We start from the raw sequence: 23,136 nt of genomic DNA, 5'->3' as shown, positions 1-23,136 counted from the left end.
GGAGTCAGGGTGGACGGGTAAGGAAGACCATTGTCGCCGCCTGCCAGGCAGCCATGCAGCTGGGCACGCTGCTGACTGCCCACTGTCAACCTAGTGCCACGGATTGGTGGGTGCCACCCAGGCTGCCCCTCCTGGGTATCCTCTGGTCCCAGCTGACCCAACAACGGGATGGTCGCACTTCAGCGCAACCAGTGCCATCTTGTTGGCTGAGATGAATGTGTGTGGGGAGTGGAGAGCTAATATGCGGCTGCAGCCTGTCAGCCTCTCGAGTGCCAATCCCGACCCCGGCGAATGCAACACCGTTTTGCTCTGGAATCGATCGTGTTCCACGTGGGGTTGGCGATCGCTCCTCAATGGTCGCTGAATCGGTTCAGGTGCGGCACCAGTTTTGCTGTTGTAGAACTCCCCGAATTCTGCCCTGACGTCATCACATTCTCAAGAATGGAGAATGCAGCTGCAGATGTCTATGCTTGAATGGGTGCCTCAAATATTCGAATATATGATTTCTCTGGGCACAGTGAGACAGCTGGATATTGGGACTCTCTGTGTGTGTCTCTCTCTCCGTCTCTCTGTCTGTGTGTGTCTCTGTCTCTCTGCCTGTGTCTCTCTCTCTCTCTCTGTCTCTGGTTGTCCTATGCTGATTGTCTCTTTCTGTTCTAGGTTGTACAAAGAATGGGCTCCAATACCCATCAGGAGCTACGTATCGGGAGAACTGCAACCTGTGGTAAGGATTATTCCCACTCCGCCTCATTTACTGACTGCTGTGTGTTTGCAAACTATAGATTGTAGAATGAAATATATGGAATATAGAATCATATCATAATTACAGTGCAGAAGGCAGCCATTCAGTCCATCGTGTCTGTGCTGGGCTTGCCAAAGGAATAATTCACCAAGTGGCACTCCTCACCATCTCCCCATAGCCCTGCATATTCTTTCTTTTCAGATAATGGGCGGGATTCTCCGACCCCCCGCCGGGTCGGAGAATCGCTGGGGGCTGGCATGAATCCCGCCCCCGCCGGTTGCCGAATTCTCCGGCACCGGATATTCGGCGGGGGCGGGAATCGCGCCGCGCCGATTGGCGGGCCCCCCGCCCCCGGCGATTCTCCGGCCCGGATGGTCCGAAGTCCCGCTGCTAGAATGCCTGTCCCGCCGGCAAGAATCAAACCACCTCTCTTACCGGCGGGACAAGGTGGCGCGGGCAGGCTCCGGGGTCCTGGGGGGGGGGGCGCGGGGCGATCTGGCCCCGGGGGGTGCCCCCATGGTGGCCTGGCCTGCGATTGGGGTCCACCGATCCACGGGCGGGCCTGTGCTGTGGGGGCACTCTTTTCCTTCCACCTTCGCCATGGTCTCCACCATGGCGGAGGAGGAAGAGACCCCCTCCACTGCACATGCGCGGGGATGCCGTGAGCGGCCGCTGACGCTCCCGTGCATGCGCCAGCCGACAAAGTCAGTTTCGCGCCAGCTGGCGGGACACCAAAGGCCTTTCCAGCCAGCTGGCGGGGCGGAAATCAGTCCGGCGTGGGCCTAGCCCCTCAAGGTTAGGGCTCGGCCCCTCAAGATGCGGAGACGTCCGCACCATTGGGGCGGCGCGATGCCAGACTGATTCGCGCTGTTTTTGGCGCCGTTCGGCGGACATCGCGCCGATTGCGGAGAATCCCGCTCAATGTTTCAATTTTAAAGCCTCGGCTGAACCTGCCTCCACTTTACTCACAAGGCAATTCAGTATCCTAACCACCTTCTGTCTGAAAAAGTTTTTCTTCGTGTCTCCATTGCTTCTTTTGCCAATCACCTTAAATGTGTGCCCTCGTTCTCGATCCTTCCACCATTGGGAAGTTTCTCCATGTGTACTCTGTCCACACTCCTCATGACTTTGAGCACCCCTGTCAATCCTCTCTTAATCTTCTTCCCCAAGAAAAACAATTCCACATTCTCCCAAACCATCGACATAACTGAAATTCCTCATGCTTGGAACCATTCTCGTCAATCATTCCCACACTCTCTCTAAAACCTTCACATCCTTCCTAAAATGTGGTGCCCAGAACTGGAATATCCCTGAAGGGCACACCCAGAGCCACCAAAAATATAGACTTGTATTTTTATCGTATCATTTATGACCTCTGTGTCTAAATGTAGTTATTTATGAAGTACAGATATTGTTTCAATGTAGGAAACATTGCACATAGCAAATAACAATTTGATAATGACCAGATAATGTGGAGTTGGTTGAAGAATAATGTTAACCAGAATATCAGGGACAACTCCACTGCTCAATGCACTGCCTACACTCAGCGCTTGCCCCCGCCGGCGCTGTTACCTCAGCACAAATCCTCGGTTCGCATAGCGCCCCCTCAGCACTGACCCGTGGACAGTGTGGCGCCCCCTCAGCACTGATCATCGGACAGTGTGGCGCTCCCTCAGCACTGACCCTCGGACAGTGTGGCGCCCACTCAGCACTGACCCTCGGACAGTGTGGCGCTCCCTCAGCACTGACTCGCGGACAGTGTGGCGCTCCCTCAGCACTGACCATCGGACAGTGTGGCGCTCCCTCAGCACTGACCCTCGGACAGTGTGGCGCTCCCTCAGCACTGACTCGCGGACAGTATGGCGCTCCCTCAGCACTGACTCGCGGACAGTGTGGCGCTCCCTTAGCACTGACTCGCGGACAGTGTGGCGTTCCCATAGCACTGACCATCGGACAGTGTGGCGCTCCCTCAGCACTGACTCGCGGACAGTATGGCGCTCCCTCAGCACTGACTCGCGGACAGTGTGGCGCTCCCTCAGCACTGACTCGCGGACAGTGTGACGCTCTCTCAGCACTGACCATCGGACAGTGTGGCGCTCCCTCAGCACTGACCCTCGGACAGTGTGGCGCTCCCTCAGCACTGACTCGCGGACAGTATGGCGCTCCCTCAGCAATGACTCGCGGACAGTGTGGCGCTCCCTCAGCACTGACTCGCGGACATTGTGGCGCTCCCTCAGCACTGACCCTCGGACATTGTGGCGCTCCCTCAGCACTGACCCGCGGACAGTGTGGCGCTCCCTCAGCACTGACCCGTGGACAGTGTGGCGCTCCCTCAGCACTGACCCTCGGACAGTGTGGCGCTCCCTCAGCACTGACCCTCGGACAGTGTGGCGCTCCCTCAGCACTGACCATCGGACAGTGTGGCGCTCCCCCAGCCCTGACCCTCGGACAGTGTGGCGCTCCCTCAGCACTGACCCGCGGACAGCGTGGCGCTCCCTCAGCACTGACCCTCGGACAGTGTGGCGCTCCCTCAGCACTGACTCGCGGACAGCGTGGCGCTCCCTCAGCACTGACCATCGGACAGTGTGGAGCTCCCTCAGCACTGACTCGCGGACAGTGTGACGCTCTCTCAGCACTGACCATCGGACAGTGTGGAGCTCCCTCAGCACTGACCCTCGGACAGTGTGGCGCTCCCTCAGCACTGACCATCGGACAGTGTGGCGCTCCCTCAGCACTGACTCGCGGACAGTGTGGCGCTCCCTCAGCACTGACCCTCGGACATTGTGGCGCTCCCTCAGCACTGACCATCGGATAGTGTGGCGCTCCCTCAGCACTGACCATCGGACAGTGTGGTGCTCCTTCAGCACTGACCCTCGGACAGTGTGGCGCTACCTCAGCACTGACCCTCGGACAGTGGGGCGTTCTATTAGCGCTGACCCTCGGACAGTGTGGCGCTCCCTCAGCACTGACCATCGGACAGTGTGGCGCTCCCTCAGCACTGGCCCACGGACAATGTGGCACTCCCTCAGCACTGACTCGCGGACAGTGTGGCGCTCCCTCAGCACTGACCCGCGACAGTGTGGCGCTCCCTCAGCACTGACTCGCAGACAGTGTGGCGCTCCCCCAGCACAGACCCGCGGACAGTATGGCGCTCCCTCAGCACTGACCCGCGGACAGTGTGGCGCTCCCTCAGCGCTGACCCGCAGACAGTGTGGCGCTCCCCCAGCACTGACCCTCGAACAGTGTGGCGCTCCCTCAGCACTGACCCGCGGACAGTGTGGTGCTCCCTCAGCACTGACCCGCGGACAGTGTGGCGCGCCCTCAGCACTGAACCTCGGACAGTGTGGCGCTCACTCAGCACTGACACGCGGACAGTGTGGTGCTCCCTCAGCACTGACCATCGGGTAATGTGGCGCTCCCTCAGCACTGACCATCGGACAGTGTGGCGCTCCCTCAGCACTGACCCGCAGACAGTGTGGCGCTCCCTCAGCACTGACCCTCGGACATTGTGGCGCTCCCTCAGCACTGAATCGCGGACAGCGTGGCGCTCCCTCAGCACTGACCATCGGACAGTGTGTCGCTCCATCAGCACTGACTCGCGGACAGTGTGGCTCTCCCTCAGCACTGACTCTCGGACAGTGTGGCGCTCCCTCAGCACTGACCCTCAGACATTGTGGCGCTCCCTCAGCACTGATCATTGGACAGTGTGGCGCTCCCTCAGCACTGACTCTCGGACAGTGTGGCGCTCCCTCAGCACTGACCCTCGGACAGTGTGGCGCTCCCTCAGCACTGACTCGTGGACAGTGTGGCGCTCCCTCAACACTGACCCTCGGACATTGTGGCGCTCCCTCAGCACTGACCATCGGACAGTGTGGCGCACCCTCAGCACTGACCATCGGACAGTGTGGCGCTCCCTCAGCACTGACCCTCGGACAGTGCGGCGCTCCCTCAGCACTGACTCGCGGAGAGTGTGGCGCTCCCTCAGCACTGACCCTTGGACAGTGTGGCGCTCCCTCAGCACTGACTCGCGGACAGTGTGGCGCTCACTCAACACTGACCCTCACACAGTGTGGCGCTCCCTCAGCACTGACCCTCGGACAGTGTGGCGCTCCCTCAGCACTGACTCGCGGACAGTGTGGCGCTCCCTCAGCACTGACCCTCGGACAGTGTGGTGCTCCCTCAGCACTGACCCGTGGACAGTGTGGCGCTCCCTCAGCACTGACCATCGGACAGTGTGGCGCACCCTCAGCACTGACCCTCGGACAGTGTGACGCTACCTCAGCACTGACCATCGGACAGTGTGGCGCTCCCTCAGCACTGACACGCGGACAGTGTGACGCTCTCTCAGCACTGACCATCGGACAGTGTGGCGCTCCCTCAGCACTGACCCTCGGACTGTGTGGCGCTCCCTCAGCACTGACTCGCGGACAGTGTGGCGCTCCCTCAGCACTGACCCTCGGACAGTGTGGCGCTCCCTCAGCACTGACTCGCGGACAGTGCGGCGCTGCCTCAGCACTGACCCTCGGACAGTGTGGCACTCCCTCAGTACTGACCCTCGGACAGTGTGGTGCTCCCACAGCACTGACCCGTGGACAGTGTGGCGCTCCCTCAGCACTGACCATCGGACAGTGTGGCGCTCCCTCAGCACTGACCATCGGACAGTGTGACGCTCCCTCAGCACTGACCATCGGACAGTGTGGCACTCCCTCAGCACTGACTCGCGGACAATGTGACGCTCTCTCAGCACTGACCCTCGGACAGTGTGGCACACCCTCAGCACTGACCATCGGACAGTGTGGCGCTCCCTCAGCACTGACTCTCGGTCAGTGTGGCGCTCACTCAGCACTGACCCTCGGACAGTGTTGCGCTCCCCCAGCACTGACCCTCGGACAGTGTGGCGCTCCCTCAGCACTGACCATTGAACAGTGTGGCGCTCCCTCAGCACTGACCCACGGACAGTGTGGCACACCCTCAGCACTGACCATCGGACAGTGTGGCGCTCCCTCAGCACTGACTCGCGGACAGTGTGGCGCTCCCTCAGCACTGACTCGCGGACAGTGTGCCGCTCCCCCAGCCCTGACCCTCGGACAGTGTGGTGCTCCCTCAGCACTGACTCGCGGACAGTGTGGCGCTCCCTCAGCACTGACTCGCGGACAATGTGGTGCTCCCTCAGCACTGACTCGCGGACAGTGTGGCGCTCCCCCAGCCCTGACCCTCGGACAGTGTGGCGCTCCCTCAGCACTGACCATCGGACAGTGTGGCGCTCTCGCAGCACTGACCAATGGACAGTGTGGCGCTCCCTCAGCACTGACTCGCGGACAGTGTGGTGCTCCCTCAGCACTGACTCGCGGACAGTGTGGTGCTCCCTCAGCACTGACCCTCGGACAGTGTGGTGCTCCCTCAGCACTGACTCGCGGACAGTGTGGTGCTCCCTCAGCACTGACTCGCGGACAGTGTGGCGCTCCCCCAGCCCTGACGCTCGGACAGTGTGGCGCTCTCGCAGCACTGACCCATGGACAATGTGGCGCTCCCCCAGCACAGACCCGCGGACAGTGTGGTGCTCCCTCAGCACTGACTCGCGGACAGTGTGGTGCTCCCTTAGCACTGACTCGCGGACAGTGTGGTGCTCCCTCAGCACTGACCATCGGACAGTGTGGCACTCCCTCAGCACTGACCCTCGGACAGTGTGGCGCTCCCTCAGCACTGACTCGCGGACAGTGTGGTGCTCCCTCAGCACTGACCATCGGACAGTGTGGCGCTCCCTCAGCACTGACCCTCGGACAGTGTGGCGCTCCCCCAGCACTGACCCTCGGACAGTGTGACGCTCTCTCAGCACTGACCCCCGGACAGTGTGGCACATGCTCAGCACTGACCATCGGACAGTGTGGCGCTCCCTCAGCACTGACCCTCGGACAGTGTGCCGCTCTATTAGCGCTGACCCGCGGGCAGTGTGGCGCTCCCTCAGCACTGACCATCGGACAGTGTGGTGCTCCCTCTTCACTGACCATCGGACTGTTTGACGCTTCCTCAGCACTAATCATCGGACAGTATGGCGCTCCCTCAGCACTGACCCTCGGACAGTGCGGCGCTCCCTCAGCACTGACTCGCGGACAGTGTGGCGCTCCCTCAGCACTGACCCTCGGACAGTGTGGCGCTCCCTCAGCACTGACTCGCGGACAGTGTGGCGCTCCCTCAGCACTGACCCTCGATAAGTGCGGCGCTCCCTCAGCACTGACTCGCGGACAGTGTGGCGCTCCCTCAGCACTGACCCTCGGACAGTGTGGCGCTCCCTCAGCACTGACTCGCGGACAGCGTGGCGCTCCCTCAGCACTGACCCTCGGACAGTGTGGTGCTCCCCCAGCCCTGACCCTCGGACAGTGTGGTGCTCCCTCAGCACTGACTCGCGGACAGTGTGGCGCTCCCTCAGCACTGACTCGCGGACAATGTGGTGCTCCCTCAGCACTGACTCGCGGACAGTGTGGCGCTCCCCCAGCCCTGACCCTCGGACAGTGTGGCGCTCCCTCAGCACTGACCATCGGACAGTGTGGCGCTCTCGCAGCACTGACCAATGGACAGTGTGGCGCTCCCTCAGCACTGACTCGCGGACAGTGTGGTGCTCCCTCAGCACTGACTCGCGGACAGTGTGGTGCTCCCTCAGCACTGACCCTCGGACAGTGTGGTGCTCCCTCAGCACTGACTCGCGGACAGTGTGGTGCTCCCTCAGCACTGACTCGCGGACAGTGTGGCGCTCCCCCAGCCCTGACGCTCGGACAGTGTGGCGCTCTCGCAGCACTGACCCATGGACAATGTGGCGCTCCCCCAGCACAGACCCGCGGACAGTGTGGTGCTCCCTCAGCACTGACTCGCGGACAGTGTGGTGCTCCCTTAGCACTGACTCGCGGACAGTGTGGTGCTCCCTCAGCACTGACCATCGGACAGTGTGGCACTCCCTCAGCACTGACCCTCGGACAGTGTGGCGCTCCCTCAGCACTGACTCGCGGACAGTGTGGTGCTCCCTCAGCACTGACCATCGGACAGTGTGGCGCTCCCTCAGCACTGACCCTCGGACAGTGTGGCGCTCCCCCAGCACTGACCCTCGGACAGTGTGACGCTCTCTCAGCACTGACCCCCGGACAGTGTGGCACATGCTCAGCACTGACCATCGGACAGTGTGGCGCTCCCTCAGCACTGACCCTCGGACAGTGTGCCGCTCTATTAGCGCTGACCCGCGGGCAGTGTGGCGCTCCCTCAGCACTGACCATCGGACAGTGTGGTGCTCCCTCTTCACTGACCATCGGACTGTTTGACGCTTCCTCAGCACTAATCATCGGACAGTATGGCGCTCCCTCAGCACTGACCCTCGGACAGTGCGGCGCTCCCTCAGCACTGACTCGCGGACAGTGTGGCGCTCCCTCAGCACTGACCCTCGGACAGTGTGGCGCTCCCTCAGCACTGACTCGCGGACAGTGTGGCGCTCCCTCAGCACTGACCCTCGATAAGTGCGGCGCTCCCTCAGCACTGACTCGCGGACAGTGTGGCGCTCCCTCAGCACTGACCCTCGGACAGTGTGGCGCTCCCTCAGCACTGACTCGCGGACAGCGTGGCGCTCCCTCAGCACTGACCCTCGGACAGTGTGGCGCTCCCTCGGCACTGACCCTCGGACAGTGTGATGCTCCCTCAGCACTGACCATCAGACAGGGTGGCACTCCCTCAGCATTGACTCGCGGACAGTGTGGCGCTCCCTCAGCACTGACTCGCGGACAGTGTGACGCTCTCTCAGCACTGACCATCGGACAGTGTGGCGCTCTCTCAGCACTGACCCTCGGACAGTGTGGCGCTCCCTCAGCACTGACCCGCGGACAGTGTGGCGCTCCCTCAGCACTGACCCTCGGACAGTGTGGCGCTCCCTCAGCACTGACTCGCGGACAGTGCGGCGCTCCCTCAGCACTGACCCTCGGACAGTGTGGCACTCCCTCAGCACTGACCCTCGGACAGTGTGGTGCTCCCTCAGCACTGACCCGTGGACAGTGTGGCGCTCCCTCAGCACTGACCATCGGACAGTGTGGCGCTCCCTCAGCACTGACCCTCGGACAGTGTGACGCTCCCTCAGCACTGACCATCGGACAGTGTGGCACTCCCTCAGCACTGACTCGCGGACAGTGTGACGCTCTCTCAGCACTGACCCTCGGACAGTGTGGCACACCCTCAGCACTGACCATCGGACAGTGTGGCGCTCCCTCAGCACTGACTCTCGGACAGTGTGGCGCTCACTCAGCACTGACCCTCGGACAGTGTTGCGCTCCCCAGCACTGACTCGCGGACAGTGTGGCGCTCCCTCAGCACTGACCCTCGGACAGTGTGGCGCTCCCTCAGCACTGACTCGCGGACAGTGCGGCGCTCCCTCAGCACTGACCCTCGGACAGTGTGGCAGTCCCTCAGCACTGACCCTCGGACAGTGTGGTGCTCCCTCAGCACTGACCCGTGGACAGTGTGGCGCTCCCTCAGCACTGACCATCGGACAGTGTGGCGCTCCCTCAGCACTGACTCGCGGACAGTGTGGCGCTCCCTCAGCTCTGACCCTCGGACAGTGTGGCACACCCTCAGCACTGACCATCGGACAGTGTGGCGCTCCCTCAGCACTGACCATCGGACAGTGTGGCACTCCCTCAGCACTGACTCGCGGACAGTGTGGCGCTCCCTCAGCACTGACTCGCGGACAGTGTGCCGCTCCCCCAGCCCTGACCCTCGGACAGTGTGGTGCTCCCTCAGCACTGACTCGCGGACAGTGTGGCGCTCCCTCAGCACTGACTCGCGGACAGTGTGCCGCTCCCCCAGCACTGACCATTGGACAGTCTGGCGCTCTCGCAGCACTGACCCATGGACAGTGTGGCGCTCCCTCAGCACTGACCCTCGGACAGTGTGGCGCTCCCTCAGCACTGACCCTCGGACAGTGTGGCGCTCCCTCAGCACTGACTCGCGGACAGTGTGGCGCTCCCTCAGCACTGACCCTCGGACAGTGTGGCGCTCCCCCAGCACTGACCCTCGGACAGTGTGACGCTCTCTCAGCACTGACCCCCGGACAGTGGGACGCTCCCTCAGCACTGACCCTCGGACAGTGTGGCGCTCCCCCAGCACTGACCCTCGGACAGTGTGACGCTCTCTCAGCACTGACCCCCGGACAGTGTGGCACATGCTCAGCACTGACCATCGGACAGTGTGGCGCTCCCTCAGCACTGACCCTCGGACAGTGTGCCGCTCCATTAGCGCTGACCCGCGGACAGTGTGGCGCTACCTCAGCACTGACCATCGAACAGTGTGTCGCTCTCTCAGCACTGACCATCGGACAGTGTGGCACTCCCTCAGCACTGACCATCGGACAGTGTGGCGCTCCCTCTTCACTGACCATCGGACAGTGTGACGCTTCCTCAGCACTGACTCGCGGACAGTGTGGCGCTCCCTCAGCACTGACCCGCGGACAGTGTGGCGCTCCCTCAGCACTGACCATCGGACAGTGTGGCGCACCCTCAGCACTGACCATCGGACAGTATGGCGCTCCCTCAGTACTGACCCTCGGACAGTGCGGCGCTCCCTCAGCACTGACACGCGGACAGTGTGGCGCTCCCTCAGCACTGACCCTCGGACAGTGTGGCGCTCCCTCAGCACTGACTCGCGGACAGTGTGGCGCTCCCTCAGCACTGACCCTCAGACAGTGTGGCGCTCCCTCGGCACTGACCCTCGGACAGTGTGATGCTCCCTCAGCACTGACCATCGGACAGTGTGGCACTCCCTCAGCACTGACTCGCGGACAGTGTGGCGCTCCCTCAGCACTGACTCGCGGACAGTGTGACGCTCTCTCAGCACTGACCATCGGACAGTGTGGCGCTCTCTCAGCACTGACCCTCGGACAGTGTGGCGCTCCCTCAGCACTGACTCGCGGACAGTGTGGCGCTACCTTGGCACTGACCCTCGGACAGTGTGGCGCTCCCTCAGCACTGACTCGCGGACAGTGTGGCGCTCCCTCAGCACTGACCCTCGGACAGTGTGGCGCTCCCTCAGCACCGACTCGCGTACAGTGCGGCGCTCCCTCAGCACTGACCCTCAGACAGTGTGACGCTCCCTCAGCACTGACCATCGGACAGTGTGGCACTCCCTCAGCACTGACTCGCGGACAGTGTGACGCTCTCTCAGCACTGACCCTCGGACAGTGTGGCACACCCTCAGCACTGACCATCGGACAGTGTGGCGCTCCCTCAGCACTGACTCTCGGACAGTGTGGCGCTCACTCAGCACTGACCCTCGGACAGTGTTGCGCTCCCCAGCACTGACCCTCGGAGAGTGTGGCGCTCCCTCAGCACTGACCATTGAACAGTGTGGCACTCTCTCAGCACTGACCCTCGGACAGTGTGGCACACCCTCAGCACTGACCATCGGACAGTGTGGCGCTCCCTCAGCACTGACCATCGGACAGTGTGGCGCTCTCTCAGCACTGACCCTCGGACAGTGTGGCGCTCCCTCAGCACTGACTCGCGGACAGTGTGGCGCTCCCTCAGCACTGACCCTCGGACAGTGTGGCGCTCTCTCAGCACTGACCCTCGGACAGTGTGGCGCTCCCTCAGCACTGACTCGCGGACAGTGTGGCGCTCCCTCAGCACTGACCCTCGGACAGTGTGGTGCTCCCTCAGCACTGACCCGTGGACAGTGTGGCGCTCCTTCAGCACTGACCATCGGACAGTGTGGCGCTCCCTCAGCACTGACCCTCGGACAGTGTGACGCTCCCTCAGCACTGACCATCGGACAGTGTGGCACTCCCTCAGCACTGACTCGCGGACAGTGTGACGCTCTCTCAGCACTGACCCTCGGACAGTGTGGCACTCCCTCAGCACTGACTCGCGGACAGTGTGACGCTCTCTCAGCACTGACCATCGGACAGTGTGGCGCTCCCTCAGCACTGACCCTCGGACAGTGTGGCGCTCCCTCAGCACTGACTCGCGGACAGTGTGGCGCTCCCTCAGCACTGACCCTCGGACAGTGTGGCGCTCCCTCAGCACTGACTCGCGGACAGTGCGGCGCTCCCTCAGCACTGACCCTCGGACAGTGTGGCACTCCCGCAGCACTGACCCTCGGACAGTGTGGTGCTCCCTCAGCACTGACCCGTGGACAGTGTGGCGCTCCCTCAGCACTGACCATCGGACAGTGTGGCGCTCCCTCAGCACTGACTCGCGGACAGTGTGGCGCTCCCTCAGCTCTGACCCTCGGACAGTGTGGCACACCCTCAGCACTGACCATCGGACAGTGTGGCGCTCCCTCAGCACTGACCATCGGACAGTGTGGCACTCCCTCAGCACTGACTCGCGGACAGTGTGGCGCTCCCTCAGCACTGACTCGCGGACAGTGTGCCGCTCCCCCAGCCCTGACCCTCGGACAGTGTGGTGCTCCCTCAGCACTGACTCGCGGACAGTGTGGCGCTCCCTCAGCACTGACTCGCGGACAGTGTGCCGCTCCCCCAGCACTGACCATCGGACAGTCTGGCGCTCTCGCAGCACTGACCCATGGACAGTGTGGCGCTCCCTCAGCACTGACTCGCGGACAGTGTGGCGCTCCCTCAGCACTGACCCTCGGACAGTGTGGCGCTCCCTCAGCACTGACTCGCGGACAGTGTGGCGCTCCCTCAGCACTGACCCTCGGACAGTGTGGCGCTCCCCCAGCACTGACCCTCGGACAGTGTGACGCTCTCTCAGCACTGACCCGCGGACAGTGGGACGCTCCCTCAGCACTGACCCTCGGACAGTGTGGCGCTCCCCCAGCACTGACCCTCGGACAGTGTGACGCTCTCTCAGCACTGACCCCCGGACAGTGTGGCACATGCTCAGCACTGACCATCGGACAGTGTGGAGCTCCCTCAGCACTGACCCGCGGACAGTGTGGCGCTACCTCAGCACTGACCATCGAACAGTGTGTCGCTCTCTCAGCACTGACCCGTGGACAGTGTGGCGCTCCCTCAGCACTGACCATCGGACAGTGTGGCGCTCCCTCAGCACTGACCCTCAGACAGTGTGACGCTCCCTCAGCACTGACCATCGGACAGTGTGGCACTCCCTCAGCACTGACTCGCGGACAGTGTGACACTCTCTCAGCACTGACCCTCGGACAGTGTGGCACACCCTCAGCACTGACCATCGGACAGTGTGGCGCTCCCTCAGCACTGACTCTCGGACAGTGTGGCGCTCACTCAGCACTGACCCTCGGACAGTGTTGCGCTCCCCAGCACTGACCCTCGGAGAGTGTGGCGCTCCCTCAGCACTGACCATTGAACAGTGTGGCACTCCCTCAGCACTGACCCTCGGACAGTGTGGCACACCCTCAGCACTGACCATCGGACAGTGTGGCGCTCTCTCAGCACTGACCATCGGACAGTGTGGTGCTCCCTCAGCACTGACTCGCGGACAGTGTGGCGCTCCCCCAGCCCTGACCCTCGGACAGTGTGGCGCTCCCTCAGCACTGACCATCGGACAGTGTGGCGCTCTCTCAGCACTGACCCATGGACAGTGTGGCGCTCCCTCAGCACTGACTCGCGGACAGTGTGGCGCTCCCTCAGCACTGACCCTCGGACAGTGTGGCGCTCCCTCAGCACTGACTCGCGGACAGTGTGACGCTCTCTCAGCACTGACCCTCGGACAGTGTGGCGCACCCTCAGCACTGACCATCGGACAGTATGGCGCTCCCTCAGCACTGACCCTCGGACAGTGCGGCGCTCCCTCAGCACTGACTCGCGGACAGTGTGGCGCTCCCTCAGCACTGACCCTCGGACAGTGTGGCGCTCCCTCAGCACTGACCCGCGGACAGTGTGGCGCTCCCTCAGCACTGACCCTCGGACAGTGTGGCGCTCCCTCGGCACTGACCCTCGGACAGGGTGATGCTCCCTCAGCACTGACCATCGGACAGGGTGGCACTCCCTCAGCACTGACTCGCGGACAATGTGGATCTCCCTCAGCACTGACTCGCGGACAGTGTGACGCTCTCTCAGCACTGACCATCGGACATTGTGGCGCTCTCTCAGCACTGACCCTCGGACAGTGTGGCGCTCCCTCAGCACTGACTCGCGGACAGTGTGGCGCTCCCTCAGCACTGACCCTCGGACAGTGTGGCGCTCTCTCAGCACTGACCCTCGGACAGTGTGGCGCTCCCTCAGCACTGACTCGCGGACAGTGTGGCGCTCCCTCAGCACTGACCCTCGGACAGTGTGGTGCTCCCTCAGCACTGACCCGTGGACAGTGTGGCGCTCCTTCAGCACTGACCATCGGACAGTGTGGCGCTCCCTCAGCACTGACCCTCGGACAGTGTGACGCTCCCTCAGCACTGACCATCGGACAGTGTGGCACTCCCTCAGCACTGACTCGCGGACAGTGTGACGCTCTCTCAGCACTGACCCTCGGACAGTGTGGCACTCCCTCAGCACTGACTCGCGGACAGTGTGACGCTCTCTCAGCACTGACCCTCGGACAGTGTGGCGCTCCCTCAGCACTGACTCGCGGACAGTGTGGCGCTCCCTCAGCACTGACCCTCGGACAGTGTGGCGCTCCCTCGGCACTGACCCTCGGACAGGGTGATGCTCCCTCAGCACTGACCATCGGACAGGGTGGCACTCCCTCAGCACTGACTCGCGGACAGTGTGGATCTCCCTCAGCACTGACTCGCGGACAGTGTGACGCTCTCTCAGCACTGACCATCGGACAGTGTGGCGCTCTCTCAGCACTGACCCTCGGACAGTGTGGCGCTCCCTCAGCACTGACTCGCGGACAGTGTGGCGCTCCCTCAGCACTGACCCTCGGACAGTGTCGCGCTCTCTCAGCACTGACCCTCGGACAGTGTGGCGCTCCCTCAGCACTGACTCGCGGACAGTGTGGCGCTCCCTCAGCACTGACCCTCGGACAGTGTGGTGCTCCCTCAGCACTGACCCGTGGACAGTGTGGCGCTCCTTCAGCACTGACCATCGGACAGTGTGGCGCTCCCTCAGCACTGACCCTCGGACAGTGTGACGCTCCCTCAGCACTGACCATCGGACAGTGTGGCACTCCCTCAGCACTGACTCGCGGACAGTGTGACGCTCTCTCAGCACTGACCCTCGGACAGTGTGGCACTCCCTCAGCACTGACTCGCGGACAGTGTGACGCTCTCTCAGCACTGACCATCGGACAGTGTGGCGCTCCCTCAGCACTGACCCTCGGACAGTGTGGCGCTCCCTCAGCACTGACTCGCGGACAGTGTGGCGCTCCCTCAGCACTGACCCTCGGACAGTGTGGCGCTCCCTCAGCACTGACTTGCGGACAGTGCGGCGCTCCCTCAGCACTGACCCTCGGACAGTGTGGCACTCCCTCAGCACTGACCCTCGGACAGTGTGGTGCTCCCTCAGCACTGACCCGTGGACAGTGTGGCGCTCCCTCAGCACTGACCATCGGACAGTGTGGCGCTCCCTCAGCACTGACTCGCGGACAGTGTGGCGCTCCCTCAGCTCTGACCCTCGGACAGTGTGGCACACCCTCAGCACTGACCATCGGACAGTGTGGCGCTCCCTCAGCACTGACCATCGGACAGTGTGGCACTCCCTCAGCACTGACTCGCGGACAGTGTGGCGCTCCCTCAGCACTGACTCGCGGACAGTGTGCCGCTCCCCCAGCCCTGACCCTCGGACAGTGTGGTGCTCCCTCAGCACTGACTCGCGGACAGTGTGGCGCTCCCTCAGCACTGACTCGCGGACAGTGTGCCGCTCCCCCAGCACTGACCATCGGACAGTCTGGCGCTCTCGCAGCACTGACCCATGGACAGTGTGGCGCTCCCTCAGCACTGACTCGCGGACAGTGTGGCGCTCCCTCAGCACTGACCCTCGGACAGTGTGGCGCTCCCTCAGCACTGACTCGCGGACAGTGTGGCGCTCCCTCAGCACTGACCCTCGGACAGTGTGGCGCTCCCCCAGCACTGACCCTCGGACAGTGTGACGCTCTCTCAGCACTGACCCGCGGACAGTGTGGCGCTCCCTCAGCACTGACTCGCGGACAGTGTGTCGCTCCCTCAGCACTGACCCTCGGACAGTGTGGTGCTCCCTCAGCACTGACCCGTGGACAGTGTGGCGCTCCTTCAGCACTGACCATCGGACAGTGTGGCGCTCCCTCAGCACTGACCCTCGGACAGTGTGACGCTCCCTCAGCACTGACCATCGGACAGTGTGGCACTCCCTCAGCACTGACTCGCGGACAGTGTGACGCTCTCTCAGCACTGACCCTCGGACAGTGTGGCACTCCCTCAGCACTGACTCGCGGACAGTGTGACGCTCTCTCAGCACTGACCATCGGACAGTGTGGCGCTCCCTCAGCACTGACCCTCGGACAGTGTGGCGCTCCCTCAGCACTGACTCGTGGACAGTGTGGCGCTCCCTCAGCACTGACCCTCGGACAGTGTGGCGCTCCCTCAGCACTGACTCGCGGACAGTGCGGCGCTCCCTCAGCACTGACCCTCGGACAGTGTGGCACTCCCTCAGCACTGACCCTCGGACAGTGTGGTGCTCCCTCAGCACTGACCCGTGGACAGTGTGGCGCTCCCTCAGCACTGACCATCGGACAGTGTGGCGCTCCCTCAGCACTGACTCGCGGACAGTGTGGCGCTCCCTCAGCTCTGACCCTCGGACAGTGTGGCACACCCTCAGCACTGACCATCGGACAGTGTGGCGCTCCCTCAGCACTGACCATCGGACAGTGTGGCACTCCCTCAGCACTGACTCGCGGACAGTGTGGCGCTCCCTCAGCACTGACTCGCGGACAGTGTGCCGCTCCCCCAGCCCTGACCCTCGGACAGTGTGGTGCTCCCTCAGCACTGACTCGCGGACAGTGTGGCGCTCCCTCAGCACTGACTCGCGGACAGTGTGCCGCTCCCCCAGCACTGACCATCGGACAGTCTGGCGCTCTCGCAGCACTGACCCATGGACAGTGTGGCGCTCCCTCAGCACTGACTCGCGGACAGTGTGGCGCTCCCTCAGCACTGACCCTCGGACAGTGTGGCGCTCCCCCAGCACTGACCCTCGGACAGTGTGACGCTCTCTCAGCACTGACCCGCGGACAGTGGGACGCTCCCTCAGCACTGACCCTCGGACAGTGTGGCGCTCCCCCAGCACTGACCCTCGGACAGTGTGACGCTCTCTCAGCACTGACCCCCGGACAGTGTGGCACATGCTCAGCACTGACCATCGGACAGTGTGGCGCTCCCTCAGCACTGACCCTCGGACAGTGTGGCGCTCCCCCAGCACTGACCCTCGGACAGTGTGACGCTCTCTCAGCACTGACCCGCGGACAGTGGGACGCTCCCTCAGCACTGACCCTCGGACAGTGTGGCGCTCCCCCAGCACTGACCCTCGGACAGTGTGACGCTCTCTCAGCACTGACCCCCGGACAGTGTGGCACATGCTCAGCACTGACCATCGGACAGTGTGGCGCTCCCTCAGCACTGACCCTCGGACAGTGTGCCGCTCCATTAGCGCTGACCCGCGGACAGTGTGGCGCTACCTTAGCACTGACCCTCGGACAGTGTGGCGCTCCCTCAGCACTGACTCGCGGACAGTGTGGCGCTCCCTCAGCACTGACCCTCGGACAGTGTGGCGCTCCCTCAGCACCGACTCGCGGACAGTGCGGCGCTCCCTCAGCACTGACCCTCGGACAGTGTGGCACTCCCTCAGCACTGACCCGTGGACAGTGTGGCGCTCCCTCAGCACTGACCATCGGACAGTGTGGCGCTCCCTCAGCACTGACCCTCAGACAGTGTGACGCTCCCTCAGCACTGACCATCGGACAGTGTGGCACTCCCTCAGCACTGACTCGCGGACAGTGTGACGCTCTCTCAGCACTGACCCTCGGACAGTGTGGCACACCCTCAGCACTGACCATCGGACAGTGTGGCGCTCCCTCAGCACTGACTCTCGGACAGTGTGGCGCTCACTCAGCACTGACCCTCGGACAGTGTTGCGCTCCCCAGCACTGACCCTCGGAGAGTGTGGCGCTCCCTCAGCACTGACCATTGAACAGTGTGGCACTCCCTCAGCACTGACCCTCGGACAGTGTGGCACACCCTCAGCACTGACCATCGGACAGTGTGGCGCTCCCTCAGCACTGACCATCGGACAGTGTGGTGCTCCCTCAGCACTGACTCGCGGACAGTGTGGCGCTCCCCCAGCCCTGACCCTCGGACAGTGTGGCGCTCCCTCAGCACTGACCATCGGACAGTGTAGCGCTCTCTCAGCACTGACCCATGGACAGTGTGGCGCTCCCCCAGCACTGACTCGCGGAAAGTGTGGCGCTTCCTCAGCACTGACCCTCGGACAGTGTGGCGCTCCCTCAGCACTGACTCGCGGACAGTGTGACGCTCTCTCAGCACTGACCCTCGGACAGTGTGGCGCACCCTCAGCACTGACCATCGGACAGTATGGCGCTCCCTCAGCACTGACCCTCGGACAGTGCGGCGCTCCCTCAGCACTGACTCGCGGACAGTGTGGCGCTCCCTCAGCACTGACCCTCGGACAGTGTGGCGCTCCCTCAGCACTGACTCGCGGACAGTGTGGCGCTCCCTCAGCACTGACCCTCGGACAGTGTGGCGCTCCCTCGGCACTGACCCTCGGACAGGGTGATGCTCCCTCAGCACTGACCATCGGACAGGGTGGCACTCCCTCAGCACTGACTCGCGGACAGTGTGGCGCTCCCTCAGCACTGACTCGCGGACAGTGTGACGCTCTCTCAGCACTGACCATCGGACAGTGTGGCGCTCTCTCAGCACTGACCCTCGGACAGTGTGGCGCTCCCTCAGCACTGACTCGCGGACAGTGTGGCGCTCCCTCAGCACTGACCCTCGGACAGTGTGGCGCTCTCTCAGCACTGACCCTCGGACAGTGTGGCGCTCCCTCAGCACTGACTCGCGGACAGTGTGGCGCTCCCTCAGCACTGACCCTCGGACAGTGTGGTGCTCCCTCAGCACTGACCCGTGGACAGTGTGGCGCTCCTTCAGCACTGACCATCGGACAGTGTGGCGCTCCCTCAGCACTGACCCTCGGACAGTGTGACGCTCCCTCAGCACTGACCATCGGACAGTGTGGCACTCCCTCAGCACTGACTCGCGGACAGTGTGACGCTCTCTCAGCACTGACCCTCGGACAGTGTGGCACTCCCTCAGCACTGACTCGCGGACAGTGTGACGCTCTCTCAGCACTGACCATCGGACAGTGTGGCGCTCCCTCAGCACTGTCCCTCGGACAGTGTGGCGCTCCCTCAGCACTGACTCGCGGACAGTGTGGCGCTCCCTCAGCACTGACCCTCGGACAGTGTGGCGCTCCCTCAGCACTGACTCGCGGACAGTGCGGCGCTCCCTCAGCACTGACCCTCGGACAGTGTGGCACTCCCTCAGCACTGACCCTCGGACAGTGTGGTGCTCCCTCAGCACTGACCCGTGGACAGTGTGGCGCTCCCTCAGCACTGACCATCGGACAGTGTGGCGCTCCCTCAGCACTGACTCGCGGACAGTGTGGCGCTCCCTCAGCTCTGACCCTCGGACAGTGTGGCACACCCTCAGCACTGACCATCGGACAGTGTGGCGCTCCCTCAGCACTGACCATCGGACAGTGTGGCACTCCCTCAGCACTGACTCGCGGACAGTGTGGCGCTCCCTCAGCACTGACTCGCGGACAGTGTGCCGCTCCCCCAGCCCTGACCCTCGGACAGTGTGGTGCTCCCTCAGCACTGACTCGCGGACAGTGTGGCGCTCCCTCAGCACTGACTCGCGGACAGTGTGCCGCTCCCCCAGCACTGACCATCGGACAGTCTGGCGCTCTCGCAGCACTGACCCATGGACAGTGTGGCGCTCCCTCAGCACTGACTCGCGGACAGTGTGGCGCTCCCTCAGCACTGACCCTCGGACAGTGTGGCGCTCCCTCAGCACTGACTCGCGGACAGTGTGGCGCTCCCTCAGCACTGACCCTCGGACAGTGTGGCGCTCCCCCAGCACTGACCCTCGGACAGTGTGACGCTCTCTCAGCACTGACCCGCGGACAGTGGGACGCTCCCTCAGCACTGACCCTCGGACAGTGTGGCGCTCCCCCAGCACTGACCCTCGGACAGTGTGACGCTCTCTCAGCACTGACCCCCGGACAGTGTGGCACATGCTCAGCACTGACCATCGGACAGTGTGGCGCTCCCTCAGCACTGACCCTCGGACAGTGTGCCGCTCCATTAGCGCTGACCCGCGGACAGTGTGGCGCTACCTCAGCACTGACCATCGAACAGTGTGTCGCTCTCTCAGCACTGACCATCGGACAGTGTGGCGCTCCCTCAGCACTGACCATCGGACAGTGTGGCGCTCCCTCTTCACTGACCATCGGACAGTGTGACGCTTCCTCAGCACTGACTCGCGGACAGTGTGGCGCTCCCTCAGCACTGACCCGCGGACAGTGTGGCGCTCCCTCAGCACTGACCATCGGACAGTGTGGCGCACCCTCAGCACTGACCATCGGACAGTATGGCGCTCCCTCAGCACTGACCCTCGGACAGTGCGGCGCTCCCTCAGCACTGACACGCGGACAGTGTGGCGCTCCCTCAGCACTGACCCTCGGACAGTGTGGCGCTCCCTCAGCACTGACTCGCGGACAGTGTGGCGCTCCCTCAGCACTGACCCTCAGACAGTGTGGCGCTCCCTCGGCACTGACCCTCGGACAGTGTGATGCTCCCTCAGCACTGACCATCGGACAGTGTGGCACTCCCTCAGCACTGACTCGCGGACAGTGTGGTGCTCCCTCAGCACTGACTCGCGGACAGTGTGACGCTCTCTCAGCACTGACCATCGGACAGTGTGGCGCTCTCTCAGCACTGACCCTCGGACAGTGTGGCGCTCCCTCAGCACTGACTTGCGGACAGTGTGGCGCTCCTTCAGCACTGACCCTCGGACAGTGTGGCGGTCCCTCAGCACCGACTCGCGGACAGTGCGGCGCTCCCTCAGCACTGACCCTCGGACAGTGTGGCACTCCCTCAGCACTGACCCGTGGACAGTGTGGCGCTCCCTCAGCACTGACCATCGGACAGTGTGGCGTTCCCTCAGCACTGACCCTCAGACAGTGTGGCGCTCCCTCTTCACTGACCATCGGACAGTGTGACGCTTCCTCAGCACTGACTCGCGGACAGTGTGGCGCTCCCTCAGCACTGACCCGCGGACAGTGTGGCGCTCCCTCAGCACTGACCATCGGACAGTGTGGCGCACCCTCAGCACTGACCATCGGACAGTATGGCGCTCCCTCAGCACTGACCCTCGGACAGTGCGGCGCTCCCTCAGCACTGACACGCGGACAGTGTGGCGCTCCCTCAGCACTGACCCTCGGACAGTGTGGCGCTCCCTCAGCACTGACTCGCGGACAGTGTGGCGCTCCCTCAGCACTGACCCTCAGACAGTGTGGCGCTCCCTCGGCACTGACCCTCGGACAGTGTGATGCTCCCTCAGCACTGACCATCGGACAGTGTGGCACTCCCTCAGCACTGACTCGCGGACAGTGTGGTGCTCCCTCAGCACTGACTCGCGGACAGTGTGACGCTCTCTCAGCACTGACCATCGGACAGTGTGGCGCTCTCTCAGCACTGACCCTCGGACAGTGTGGCGCTCCCTCAGCACTGACTTGCGGACAGTGTGGCGCTCCTTCAGCACTGACCCTCGGACAGTGTGGCGCTCCCTCAGCACCGACTCGCGGACAGTGCGGCGCTCCCTCAGCACTGACCCTCGGACAGTGTGGCACTCCCTCAGCACTGACCCGTGGACAGTGTGGCGCTCCCTCAGCACTGACCATCGGACAGTGTGGCGTTCCCTCAGCACTGACCCTCAGACAGTGTGACGCTCCCTCAGCACTGACCATCGGACAGTGTGGCACTCCCTCAGCACTGACTCGCGGACAGTGTGACGCTCTCTCAGCACTGACCCTCGGACAGTGTGGCACACCCTCAGCACTGACCATCGGACAGTGTGGCGCTCCCTCAGCACTGACTCTCGGACAGTGTGGCGCTCACTCAGCACTGACCCTCGGACAGTGTTGCGCTCCCCAGCACTGACCCTCGGAGAGTGTGGCGCTCCCTCAGCACTGACCATTGAACAGTGTGGCACTCCCTCAGCACTGACCCTCGGACAGTGTGGCACACCCTCAACACTGACCATCGGACAGTGTGGCGCTCCCTCAGCACTGACCATCGGACAGTGTGGTGCTCCCTCAGCACTGACTCGCGGACAGTGTGGCGCTCCCCCAGCCCTGACCCTCGGACAGTGTGGCGCTCCCTCAGCACTGACCATCGGACAGTGTGGCGCTCTCTCAGCACTGACCCATGGACAGTGTGGCGCTCCCTCAGCACTGACTCGCGGACAGTGTGGCGCTCCCTCAGCACTGACCCTCGGACAGTGTGGCGCTCCCCCAGCACTGACCCTCGGACAGTGTGAAGCTCTCTCAGCACTGACCCCTGGACAGTGTGGCACATGCTCAGCACTGACCATCGGACAGTGTGGCGCTCCCTCAGCACTGACCCTCTGACAGTGTGCCGCTCTATTAGCGCTGACCCTCGGACAGTGTGGCGCACCCTCAGCACTGACCCGCGGACAGTGTGGCGCTCCCTCAGCACTGACCATCGGACAGTGTGTCGCTCCCTCAGCACTGACCCTCGGACAGTGTGGAGCTCCCTCAGCACTGACCATCGGACAGTGTGGCGCTCCCTCAGCACTGACCATCGGACAGTGTGGCGCTCCCTCTTCACTGACCATCGGACAGTGTGACGCTTCCTCAGCACTGACTCGCGGACAGTGTGGCGCTCCCTCAGCACTGACCCGCGGACAGTGTGGCGCTCCCTCAGCACTGACCCTCGGACAGTGTGGCACTCCTTCAGCACTGTCCCTCGGACAGTGTGGCGCTTCCTCAGCACTGACCATCGGACAGTGTGGCGCCCCCTCAGCACTGACCATCGGACAGTGTGGCGCTCCCTCAGCACTGACCCTCGGACAGTGTGGCGCTCCCTCAGCACTGACTCGCGGACAGTGTGGCTCTCCCTCAGCACTGACTCGCGGACAGTGTGGTGCTCCCTCAGCACTGACCTGCGGACAATGTGGCGCTCCCTCAGCACTGACCATCGGACATTGTGGCGCTCCCTCAGCACTGACCCTCGGACAGTGTGGCGCTCCCTCAGCACTGACTCGCGGACAGTGCGGCGCTCCCTCAGCACTGACCCTCGGACAGTGTGGCACTCCCTCAGCACTGACCCTCGGACAGTGTGGCGCTCCCTCAGCACTGACCATCGGACAGTGTGGCGCTCCCTCAGCACTGACCCTCGGACAGTGTGACACTCCCTCAG

At 63.4% G+C, this 23,136-nt stretch overlaps 1 protein-coding gene across 1 annotated transcript in view; it reads left to right on the top strand.

Moving 5' to 3' along the window:
* Positions 1–474: 474 nt before the first annotated feature.
* Positions 475–23,136, top strand: part of tinagl1 (tubulointerstitial nephritis antigen-like 1) — a 281,010-nt gene continuing 258,348 nt past the window's right edge. Inside the window, exons 1-2 of the mRNA XM_072503177.1 lie at positions 475–517; positions 661–724. Of these exons, the coding sequence (XP_072359278.1) occupies positions 475–517; positions 661–724 (107 nt within the window). The remainder of the gene's footprint in view (positions 518–660; positions 725–23,136) is intronic.

This window comes from Scyliorhinus torazame, chromosome 1 (genome assembly GCF_047496885.1).
Source record: "Scyliorhinus torazame isolate Kashiwa2021f chromosome 1, sScyTor2.1, whole genome shotgun sequence".
Lineage (NCBI taxonomy): Eukaryota > Metazoa > Chordata > Chondrichthyes > Carcharhiniformes > Scyliorhinidae > Scyliorhinus > Scyliorhinus torazame.
Note: the sequence above shows the minus strand (reverse complement) of the source record. Positions and strands in the feature narration are given on the sequence as shown.